A 13,277-nucleotide genomic window follows, 5' to 3' on the forward strand; every position below is an offset into this window, starting at 1 on the left:
AGTCGTAGAAACAAACCGGATTGAGATTTCTCATCATCATGTATGACTAAAAAAGTATAAACGAAAAAATTATCAAAACTGCGATTTTAACAACTATTTTGCCATTCGTGATTGAAATTTTTGTCAGATCCATTTTCTCCATGCTGTTTTTATAAGTTTTCTGACATTGACCTTTCATTCAACCCACTTTCAAATTGATCTGACTCCTTCGTACCAGGTTATTTCCCTCCTGTTTGGTATATTAGTTGTAATTCAAATTTCTTAATATACATAATGTATCATAATCGAATAAAAAGTCACCAAGATTTGAACCCAAGACCTCTACACTTTCATTTGATCCTTAAATCAATCTGTCCCATTGGTTTAAATCGTCATGTTTTGTCATTTTCATCATCCACAAGAAAGGATTTTAGGTGTGAATCAAAAATTATTGTGATTGTTCATGGAATAGCGTGAATATTGCTCGATTTGGAATCAAATATGATTGTTTCATTAAATTTCATGGTTCAGTTGTGAGTTGTCAAGTCTTTACTCAGGTTACTCCAAATGAATGTCAAAACATCATCAAATCAAAAAAAGCAAAACACGAAAAGGTGAAGATTATTAGCATGATTTGAAGCTGAAAGTTGAGTGAAGATGAATAATTGAAATTTTCATTTCACAACAGAAAAAAAGAAACAAAATTAGCTTTTCCAAAAACGAAATGAAATTCAATTGAAAAGTTGAAAGTCACCAAATATAGTAGTTTTGTAGTTTATAATGATACAAATTGAACACAATGTTTCAATCTGAAAAGCTTTTGGTTTCTCCCATTTCAACTAATCTAATCTATCAAATGAGATTAACTTGGCTCATTGAATTTCAACTCTTGAACTTTACACATTTTATCTTTCGTCTAAAGGTAACAAAAAAGGCAACAATTTCAATTTTAAAAGTGAAACTAAACATTCAATATTCAAATGTTTTTCTTAAAACACAATCTCAAAACAGAAATGTATGAATAATGAATTTCAATCCCATGTTTGCAACATGCTCCTTCATGATAACATTTAAATCATTGGATAAACTAAAGCCTCAAGAGTTGTTTTTCAAGTGAAACGTAAATGGTAAATTAAACTAATCAATTTTCCAAATATTTTGGCCCAAACTTAATCAAGACCTTTCAGCATCTTAATCTTGCCTTTAGACTTTAATACTTGATGGATTACTTTTCATTAATAATGATACCTGCAAAAGTTAATTATGTTTCAATTAAGAATGCAAATTTGCTCATTGAACCTTGCCAAGCAAAAAAAATGACAAAAAAAGTTGTTCTGTTCTTTGAAGTCTTCACCCTGAATCAATCCATTTTGGGCTAATTCAATGATTGGCGGAAACTGTTTCTGGGTAAACTTTACTTTTGCGATTCTCGTTCAATTTTCATTGTTTCATGGGAAATGGTGGCAATAAAACAGAAGAAGCAAAAAGCTCCAATGAAACTGAACAATTGAACGTGATGTGAATCCTAATCATTGAGTTATCATCATCAGTATCGATTTGGTTTACATTTGTAGTTGTTAATATTATTGTGACAAAGTGAAAGTAACTTTGAAACTTGTGATTCTTGTTTGAGATGAAACGGAAAATCACAATGGAAAACTCGATTTTTCTCTTTACTTTATTAATTATCATTTATATTTTTTCCTGGTTTTCACTTGTTTTCCAAATGAAACTTGGCAACTGATATTGAAAGACAAATGAAGACAAATGAAGATAAATACTGACCATGAGTACATCCATGAAGTCCAAGAATGGTTCCAAGTGGACAAATATCACATTTAATTCCTTTAATGCCAGGAATGCAAACACATTTTCCCGTCGTTTGTTCACAATCACTTCGAACAGAACCAAACTTATTGCAATTACAAGCTGTAAAATGAGAAAAGCAAAAAAGTTACAAATAATTGATTCAACCTTTCAAAGTTTATTACATGGAAAAACAATTGTCTCAATTTAAGAGAATTTTTCTTCTTTTTTTTGTATTTCATTGAAATGTTATTTTGAAATTTTTTGGTTCAAATGGTTAAATTAAATTGAACCAAGAAAAGGTGATGAAATGAACTACAAATGAAGTCAAATATTTTGCTTTGTATTGTTATTATTATTGTTTCTCGTATTTATACTGGGAAGGAAATTAAAGGTTTTACTGTTGATTGTTTCAACTGTGTGAATTGTCAACTTTCAATGTTATTAAGATTAGATTCTGTAATAATAATAAAAAGAGAAACATAACTATTAAGGAAATGAAATTGATTACAAGTTGAGTGAACAAGAATAGGCAAGGAAAAGTTGATTGAAAAGTCAATGGAAAAGAAAGGCAAATGTTCATCTTTTAGTCTTGCTAAATAGTCGTGTTGGTAAACTGAATTTTTGATACCTTCTGATGAGTTTTAGGACTTTTATCCAATTAGAGTCGAAGATTATTCAGTCAATTCAATTTGGAAAGGATAAGTTGAAATTGGTGAGAATAAAAGAGCAAAAAAGAGATTTTCGTTGACTGGTAAAGAGCAATTTTGACTTTATGATAAGTCTGGTGATTTGATTGTTGGTTAAACAGGTTGATCTTGAGACGAACACAAGACTAAACATATTTGGTCAACATTTTTTTCTCGTCTTCTAACTCTTCTTATCAAATACTCTAATGCTGTATACTTCATTATCGAGAAAATTTCCTTTACAGAATTATTCAGAATCATCTGTAGATTTCTTGGATTAGAAAGAATTGATTATTTTCAGATTCAATATCAGGCTTTTAACTTGAAAGGTTTACAAGTTGTGGGTGGAAACGGAAGGCTCGAGTTAATACTCTTAACATGACTGAATACAGAGTTATCCAATTAGCTGGAAATTTTGATTCATTTCCATGAAATTTTTCATGAAATCTGTAGGTTTTTCCACCTTTTTACTTGCTCTCCAAGCAATTCATTTAAATCTTTCTTTTTTTCTGTCAAAACTTTTCTTTCCATGTAAGTTGATTATTCTGATGAAAATGTTTTCCACTTTTTTCCTCTTAAATTTTTGTATAACTGCGAGTGTTTCTGTTTTTTTCTCGAGTCAAGATTTTTTATCTTGTACCTTGCTCATGTTATTACTTCATCAGATTAAATCTGATTTGGAATGAAGAGCAAAAAAAATGGAAACCATTTCTCTGTACAAGTCAACCAAGTTAAAATGTTAAATTATAAAGGAAATCCGGATACTTTTATCTTCCATGTTTTTAATTCTCTTAACTGTTTCATGATTTACTATCTTGTTTCTTTGGGAAACATTACTATTAACTGGTGAGTGGTGAAAAGAACTCAACTTCCGTTTCAACTGAAGGAATAATCTTTTTTCAACAGAACAGAAAATGAACAAGATGATAATGAAGAAGAAGAAGAAAGATAAATATAAAAGAAAAGGTAATGCTGAGTAATGAATATTATTAAACCAACAAGTAACAGTTTGTGGGTTACAACCCTTGTACATAATAACAGAGTCAATAAAAACAAGTGATGCAAACAAAAAGATGAACATTTTATAAAAGCAAAAACTATCTTGTACAAGAATACATGATGAAATACATGAGGTTGGGATGGTGGTGATAATAATAATGATAATGATGATGAAGGTGATACAAATGATGCTAATGAGCAATAATAAAGTTACCAGAAAAGCAAAAGTGAAAAATGTTTGGATAAGCTTAAATGGACTTTGTGGGTTTTAATAAAATCGAATGTTAATTTGTAGTCATTTTTCAAGCAATGAAGCTGAACTTCTTCAAATTATGCTGTAATATGCGAAAATTGTGCCTGAAATTATACCAAATATTGTTTAAAGAATCATCATGCAAAAGTGTTGAAATGCGCTAAGATATTGAAAATGGTTCGAGAAAATAAAATGATTCATTTTTACTCCTCGAGTTGAAATTTCACTGAAGTTTGCTTTCGATGCGTCACTTACAATATTTGCTAAACAAGTTGACATTTCGTTTGAAGTCATGTTTCTTTAGCTGTTCGATGACATGCTTTACTACCGTTTTCCTATTGAATTATTTGTTAAACCTGTGCAACTATGAACATTGAGAAGGTTGAAATTCAACATGAAATGCAACTCGAAAGAATCCATTTTTCTAGATTAAAAGATTCATTGATCGTTATTTATTAACAGACAATCACTCGATAAACTAAAAATCATTTATCAAAATGATGTTGACTTGGATAACTTGACTTTATTGAGTTTGAATGAAAATTTGATCCAAAGTCTATCGACTATTAATCATTATCACTATTCATTACAAGATATTTCAAGTGTGAGTACAGATATGGGTATATAAACATCATCAAGTTATTATTGTTAAGATCAATAATTGTATTGAAATGAAAGTCAAAGTAAAGATCACTCCAACATCTAAAGTTGATTTTGTCAAGTTTGACCTTTGTAAAGAAGTAGTTATAATGTTAGCTTTGAATTAAAATTTTTTCCCCTTTTGTTTGAAAAGATGAGTTGAATTCCAGTGATCACCAGTTTTCCTGGTGATTTTCATTTGCAATTTAAAATAGATAAAGATTATCAAAATGTCAATCTTGCCATTGTTTCAAATCAACCTGCTGTAAACCCAAACAATAAAGCTTAAGCTATCGTGTCATTCATTTTTTAACCAGACTCATCTAAACTAATAATCTAACCCAACTCAACCCAAATTTGAAGTAGCATTTGAATAACAAGGATGACAGTTGTGTCAACAAACACTGTGTACTTACATAAACATCCATCTTGACCTTTAGCCATATGAAGTCCCCAAAAGTCAGCTTCACATCGATTACATTTAAGGCCACCAATTCCTGGTTTGCATGAACATTGTCTTGTAATGGGATCACAATTGGATCCAATCGATCCTCTGCGGTTGCAAAAACAGCGCTCTAAAGCAAAGAATGCAAATATCAAATAAGTAATTTAATTAAAAATGTCAAATGCTCAACAATATTGCATTATTTGGTATAAAAATTGGATTTTTCAAAAATTTATTGCTCGATTATAACTTTGCTGTGAAATGTTTTTTTTCTGTTTCTTGTTTCAAGCCAACGATTAACTCATAAGAGATTAAAATTAAAGTCAATGAAAATATTGTTTTCATTATTACCAGCATTTCCATTTAACTTTACTCTTGGTTCATTTCCAGCAATTTTTGCCTCTTCATTTCATTATCATTCACAGTATACCTTAAGGCAAGGTTTAACTTTTCTGATGGCAAAAACTGTTTACCCTAAAAATGAAAGGAAACTTTCTTTTTTACAATCTCCGTGGTTACGTTCTGTATTTCATTAATATTTTATATCGCTATTTAATAAATATCAGTTTGTTTCTGGGCTCAATTTATAGTAGTCAAACTGAGTGAATATAATGAAAATTATAAACAAGTGAATAGACAAGAAACAAGGTTAGACTTACCTGGACAACCGAGATAATTGAGACCAAGAGCTTGAGTTGAACCATCGAGGCAACAGCCAAATTCACTTTTGATGCACATTGGAACATCATGGTTCACTTCATTATTCAATGATTCTGCCAATTGTTTAACAGCATTAATAGAGTTTGACATAAGAAGATAGGAAAAGGTGAGACAAAAAACAAAGGTCAGTTTAAGAATGACTTCAACTTTAATTGATCATTTCATTTCTATTATCATTTCATGATTAACACTAGTTGGTCATGGTAAACATTTGTCAAACTTTGCAACAGTATTTCATTTTTACGGCAAAGAACCACCACCGCTGCTTACTCAATTGATATAATTTCTTGAAATATTAACTTCTTGTTTACTAACAAATCATGCTCTCTAAATTTCCGAAATCTCTTCAGAGAAATGCACAGAAATAGATTGAAACAGAAACATGGTCGAAAAACATTCATCGTAAATCATTCAAACTTTCAAGGCCCAAACTCGTAGAGTTGAAAGGCCGATAACTCAATTAACCAACCTTTAAACGTATTTGATTAAATTGCAAGCCAGACTAACAATTGAATTATTCCTTGCATCATAATTTGTATGATTTTTGAATCAATAATTGATTCAATTGTTACAAATAATGGATAAAGTCAAAGATTGAAAGGTGGAAAAGTATAACCAAGGGAAACAAAAGCATAACTGCTAATATGATAACAAATGAATTTCAGGTTGAGATAAAGTTCAAGCAGAGAACTGAAGCAATTTTACAAATCAATCAAATGAACTTCGGTTAACTTTTTTTCTACTTTTCCCATTCACTGACCACCGTTTGATTGCCATTAGTGCGAGCATCGTTTTGTTACTCTGTAAAGTTCATTTAAGCTTTCAATCAATTCTCTTTTCGTTTCAACAATATTTCACCTTTCCCATCTTTCCATTCATTTCAACATTTATTACTCTCATCAACATCATCTAGATAATCATAAAATATATTTATCTCATGATCAACGTTTCAATCTCTTATTTTATCCTTTATCTTCTAATTGGATAATGTTAATATCTCTTATAAACTCATCTTTTAATCCTTTTGTTATTCCACTTAATACTTTACAGATATATAAACATCAGCCTTTCCCTTCACTTGATCAACGAAACTCTCATCACTAACATCAACCATAGACCTACAGACAATAGAGTTTGATGGTGGAAAGAAGCCAATTGAGAGTAATAATTTTTGACCAACTTTACTTTCTTCCTTTTCTGATCAACTTTGGCCAAATCGCTCCTTAACAAATATTTTCTAATTTCGTTACAATTATCTTTACCTGATAAGGTGGAGTTGAATTATAACTCGATTAATAAAGCCAATAGGCGATAATAATTCATTCCCTGTTAAACTGTTTTATTCCCAAATGAAATCAGTCTTTTGGTGAACATGGATTTTCGAGCAAACTAGTGTTAGACAACTTGATGTGTGAAAATATTTTATTGTTGATGTAATATCATTACATAATCAATCGATAATTTTTGTGTTAAAATCTAATGTTGGAATTGACAGTCTAACTTTATTACTTCATGGTGCGTGCATTTTTCTTTAAAACATTGAAATATTTGAGTTATTCTTATTTCCATCTTGATCATCATTTCTTTTTACTTTGCTGTCTCCAATGCCGATCTAGTTTTTCATTTTTATTTAATCTGGTTGAGGTGCTTGTCAAGAGTCGATAAATTATTCATACCTGACTTGGCTGATGAAAAATTTATTAACATTTATCTCTCTCCACTCGTCAACTTTATAGCTGTAAAGTAACCGAAATTGGTCAAAATATTCACTTGTCACATTAACCAGTGACCCACATCTCAAATTTTGTATCTTGAATAACTTTTTGATATCAGTGATATTGCTATCAATTATGCATCCATTTTCTTCATCTTTCTATTCAATTAAAGGTGTTTCCGATGAAAAATTTATTGAGATTGAATCCGATTCATTGTCAATAAATTGTGACGTTTTGTGACGTCACAGTGACGTTACAATGGATTTTTCCGTTGAAATGTTAATTGGATCCACTTCCGGTGACTTTTTTTGACCTGTGAATGTTTTTTCAGCCGTTAGATCATTTTTAGAACAAATTAAGTCCAAAAATGTCGATGTAAATTGATCTGAATCGATTTTTTGGATCTAGATAACTCGATCCATTTTTCATCGGAAACACCCTAAGTTTATTTGGAATTGATTCAGTTGAATATTATACTTATCATATTTTTATCTAATGCTTTGAATTAAATTGAATGTGTAAATTAGTGTAAAAAGTAGTTAGAGTGGCAATTATCCTGAATATTGATGGTGAAGGTTGATGCTAATCCTGATTTGATCTAATTAGGTAGATTCAAAGTGATTTATTCAAGCTAATATATAGCCAAACAAAATTATTTTTAGCAATGTAAAAGTTCTTGAAAGTAATTTTAGTAAAAAACCTGAAAATATTAATATTGAAAAATACTGACTTTTCCAGATGGATTGATGCTTGCTAAACGTTTTATAACACATGTTGATGAAAAGATATGAGTTTTATGTACCGTTCAGTTAATTAATACTTTTTGCAAAAGATTTTTTCATTATTATTGAACTCTCAGAAAAGTTCATTTAATTCATTATTCATTTATTACACATTCGACTCTTTAATGAGTGCCTGTCATCTTACCTCAAGTAAATTCAAAATCTATTATAATTCATTGCTTGAATAAATACTGTAACACTGTTACAATTATCATGACTGAATATAACCTGATATCCATAAGCTAATAAACAAGCCAAGCTGAGTAATGTTTCGTGTTTTGAAAAGTAGTATAAAAGAAGATAGATTTGCTTGCAATTAAATCAGTTGAAGATTAAATTCGAAATAGTAATTCAGTGATCTTTAAAAACTTTTCAAAACTGTTTAAAAAGTTAGAATGCAATTGATTAAAACTGTATCTTCTATCTTTTTAGTGTCTTTAATTGTCATGTTTGGCTCTGTTTTAGCACAGACTCAAGCGCCATGTAAAGGACTTGAATGCTGGTTCGATGATAAATAGATCGTAGATATAAAATTACTGGGAAACCAATTGGTTATGACTGGCATTGTCATGTGCATTCCAATGGTTTCTAACAATAATAGCTGATTGTTAATCAGCAAATTCATCCAGAATTTAAAAATTTTACGAAATAATTAATAAAAATGATTTAATTTACTCCCACTGATTTTAATTCTATTCTCGTTTCATTTTTACGCTGGATTCTATTGAAAGCTATATTTGTGCAATCGGTTTGTATTGTTGATAGAATCAATAGAGAACGGCTTTTGTGGGCCACTGATTTGTACTGCATTTTTTGTACTCTCCCCACACGCAAACATGTATAACAATACCGCTAAGAAATGCAAACATGTTGCTATGGTTCACCTCGCTGTCTTGCAATCTCGTTGCTTCAAAAATGATTAACATATCATTAAAACAAAATACCCAAATATGGCAACCCCTTCGCGTTTACGAATACAGTTCTATCACTTTACAGTGAAATACTTTTTGAATTTAGTATCTTTAAAGTTCGAACCTCACTTCCGAAAGGGACTCACTTCCACTTCACTTATTGATGGAAATGATTGAATGGAAAGAGTAAAGTGATTCTGATTGCCCCCCGTGTATGACAAGTAGAAAAGGATGATAGAATATTTTCATAGAAAAGACGCAATTGAAAAACAAGCAAATATCAGAACTCAATTTGCACTTTTAAGTATTTTTCATCGCAATCGCATTCTAAATTTACACATGATCATGCAAAGTCATAATCTTGTTGAATTTTGAATGATTTTTTACCTTCATTCACCTAAAATTCAATATTCATCATCAATAACATTATCATGAAGACAAGGAAACATCGATTACTATTTTCAACTTTATTGTCTGATCCAAATGATAGATCTTAATAGATTGTCAATAATGTTTGACAGGTAAAAGATGAATGTCATGGATAGCCAGGAATAAGAGAGAAAAAACGTGATTGAAGATGAACACGAAAAAGGTGTTCAACTGAAAATGATGAGAAAAAGAAGAAGAAAAGTAAGAAGATAAAAAATGAATTAAATATATTATGAGTTTCATTGAATATGTGCATTTCTGGTTTGAACATTTCAAGTTTAACTTTATATCTAGTCGAGTAAAAGGTTTTTGGTTATGAGGTTGAACAAAAATTTGATGAACAGGAAATAAAGTTGAGCATGGAAAAGAATAACAGAGCCAAAAGGAACAAATACAAAGTTGAAGATGATAGAGATGATGAGTGTAGGAGCAAGTGAGGGAAAAGAGAAAAAACAAAACACCATGAAAAGTGTTGAAGAATATTATTTGAAATGAGAAAGAAAAGGGACAAAAAAAAGAAAACATGTTTACCCTCAAGCATTAAATTTGATTTGGTTCAAGTGCTTTTGATCGTTCAAGATGAGAAGAGAGCGTTTCAAGGTGAACAGAAAAAATGAAAACAATTCCCATGTAATTCAACCTTTTATTTATATCCATAGAAGATGCATTTTGAAAGCAAAAAATTCCATAATTTAACAATCTTTATTCACAATTCTAGATAACCTCAACTTTCATAATGATACTCGTCGTATTTATCATCATCTTATTGTTGAATAAAGTCGAGGTAAGAAAAGGTTTGCAAAACTTGTTAGAATAACATTTTTTTCTTTTCATTCCCTAATTCAGAACAAATAATTTCAATTACTCTTTTCATTTTTCCTGCTTCTCTCCATTCCCAGCCTCAAAAACTGAAAAAAGTTTTTGGTTTTGTTTTTTCTTTCTTTTCTGTTCATCTAAAGATTCAGTTAACAGGTAACTATTGAAAAGTGTATAAAAGTGTAAGCAGAATAGACAATTCACATTTAAATTGAGTAAAATTTTAAAATCATAAACGGAGTCATCATGATGAATGATTTTTTGCGACTGAAATAATATGAGAATGAAATGATTAATTGTAATTTCCAGTTTTCCATTCAATTTCAAGTTCATTTTTATTCAGTTTTTGTTTTTTGAGTCTCTAGTTTTTCCTTTTTTTTGTTTTAATAAATACTTTTTACTCACCATTGAAATTATCAAGTGCAATTTTGGCATCGACTGATGATGATTGAAGGTCACAAATTTTATCATCAACAATTGATATATCCTTTTGCTGATTACAGGATTCTCTTTTCATTTGACATTCATTGTCATAATATTGGCCATCCGAGCCACAAAGAGATTCATGGAGGGAAGATACAAAAATGAGTTTCCTGTCACTTTCAAAAGCAGAAGATCCGGTGAGAGATGGATCAAGGTAGGTTGATGAGGAGGAGGAGAAGGAAGCTGATGATGATGATGATGATTGGAACGGTTCAATGTCACAATGGAAGGAACATTGACAGTGTGGATAGCCTGATGAATTGTATGAACATGAAGCACCAAAAAGGCATTCAAAATTATTACAAGTTAAGGTCACTTGGTTATGATGGGAAGTTGAAGAATGATGATTAAGGTTATCATGGTTAGACTTCTGTTGATGATGGTGATGATGTTTATGGTGATTTTTATGATGTTGTGAGTGATTAAGGAATGAATTGGATGATTGATTATGAGGTAACAAAATATTGGACAAATGATGATTAAATTGAGATTTGTTGGGTTCAATTGTGCTATCATTTTTATTGTATCCATTTGGAGTGAAATTCACAACCTCGTTTGTATTTAATGTTGGCGTTGTATTGTTTATTATTTTGGCACCATCGGCAGAATTGAATAATTTATTATCACTTGATGATTCCATTAGGATTTTCATCTCATCACAGGTACCAAAGAAGAGGGAAACTAATTTACGACCTTTTAGACAAGAGGATCGCCTTAGTGAACATTGGTTAGCATAGGTGAGTCCATCGTCCGCACAAACTGACTCCTCAGGTTCAGAGTCACAATTGAAGTTGCAAACACATTCACCTTCTAGGCATTCGCTGTCAAATTTGCAATCAACATTTTTGCATAAATTGGGTGCTTGTAAAAAGAAAGTAAATAGAAAAGGAAAAGAAAAATTAATTTAAGTTTCACCTCTTGATCTGTAAATATTAATCAAGTAATTTATAAATTCATGAAGCAGGGTTACCTAAAATCTTCACTTTTTCGTCTCTATTATGAATATTTGAGAGCTCTTTTTTTAGAAAAGATTTAATACATTTACCAAGAAAAAGTTAATTTTCAGCTAAAAACAAAAATGTTAAAATTGTTAGATCAAAAGGCTGATCCAACGAAGACACATTATGGCAATATTGATAGTAAATAAAATTTTGAAAAATTTACTGATGAAAATGACACACTCAATGGAAAGGAAGCTCAAGACTAACAAAGTAAGGTGCATAATTGCTAGATTATTTTCAGGGGCTTATATCTCCGAGAGTAGAAACAATTATAAACTTATTCTGACTACGATTGGCAAATGTACCGTTTACAACATTCAAGCGTTTTCAAGTAGAGGAAGTATGCCAAATAATACAAGCTGATTTAAAATGAGCCCCGGATTTATATCTGTAGAAATGCACAAAAATCCGGAGTCCATTTTATATCATCTCGTACTTTTAAATTACAAATGTACATTTTTTGGTAAAATTATTTTTTATAACACTATTCAATGACTGGAATGCGCTACTAACTCGGCTAAAACACGCTACAATAAAATAAATGACGAATCTCAACCTAGAATACGCGTCTAATTTTGTTTTATCCTCTACAATATAAGCCTGGAAAAACTGAAAGCATCATAAAAATCAGTCATTTTCCCTTTCAAGTAACAAAATTTTCATTTTGTGATGCTGTTATTATACTACATGTAGTTACCTGACAAAATGGAAAGTTCAGTTTTGTCAAACTTTATTATGCAACAGCCTGACCTAGTATTGACCTAGTCTTGATTGAGAACCAATAAAATACATGTATTTCAAACGATTTACCATTACTTGATTTTCTAGACCTTTAAGCGAATCAGAAAAAGTCGTCAATTGTATCATGTAGGCAATATCATCAGACGGTTTTCCCTATTTTTGTCATCTTATTCAATTCAATCGTATGTCTATCTAATCAATTTAAATTTTATGCAAAATTGAAAAAGGTGTTTTAATTTAAACACGAGTTTGCTTAGTAATGTTTTCTCTCTTTTATTGACATTTAGTGTTCTTCAACCACGAGGAAACCTTGAGAGGGACTCTGTTTGATCACACGATTCCCAACTTCCACAAAGGTGTGCAAGCATCAATTGTTTTTTCCGTTTTCATAGCATAATAAGCTTACGTTTTGCATTAATTATTATGCATTTCCATTTGTTACTAAGGGACTTAATGAGACGACTAGAATCAGCAAATAATTACACATATTTTTAGGTAGAATAATGCAAATAAGTGAAAATGAAAAAAAAAGTCGAACAAAATGAAAAAATGAGTTGAAAAACATATCAAATTGAAAAATTACAAATGCTTTTTCTGGTTTATCCTTGTTATTATGAATGCCGTTATTTTCACATTTGAATTCATTGACACTTATTCTTGGGTACCCTTGATGAAACTAAAGAATAATCACTTCTTTTCAGCTCAACAGATATTTTTGCATTGAAATTTCGGTGAAAATTTCCAAAAGATATCATTGACAATGAAAATTTCAGATTTCATAAAATTACATTCAAATGCTGACCAGAAACAATAAATTTGAATAATCCTGATACTTGAACATAAGATAAAAATTTCTCAAAATTCCTGCG

General features: G+C 30.4%; 1 protein-coding gene across 1 annotated transcript in view; it reads right to left on the reverse strand.

Annotated features, from left to right (window-relative positions):
* LOC107359111 (agrin) overlaps nucleotides 1–13,277 on the reverse strand; it is a 70,696-nt gene that overhangs the window by 4,248 nt on the left and 53,171 nt on the right. The window contains exons 5-8 of the mRNA XM_015925561.3: nucleotides 10,589–11,527; nucleotides 5,470–5,583; nucleotides 4,782–4,940; nucleotides 1,765–1,908 (exon numbers count right to left, since the gene is read on the reverse strand). Of these exons, the coding sequence (XP_015781047.3) occupies nucleotides 1,765–1,908; nucleotides 4,782–4,940; nucleotides 5,470–5,583; nucleotides 10,589–11,527 (1,356 nt within the window). The remainder of the gene's footprint in view (nucleotides 1–1,764; nucleotides 1,909–4,781; nucleotides 4,941–5,469; nucleotides 5,584–10,588; nucleotides 11,528–13,277) is intronic.

Source organism: Tetranychus urticae, chromosome 1 (assembly GCF_039701765.1).
Source record: "Tetranychus urticae isolate SD_2017Ah chromosome 1, NJAU_TeUrti_SD_1.0, whole genome shotgun sequence".
NCBI lineage: Eukaryota > Metazoa > Arthropoda > Arachnida > Trombidiformes > Tetranychidae > Tetranychus > Tetranychus urticae.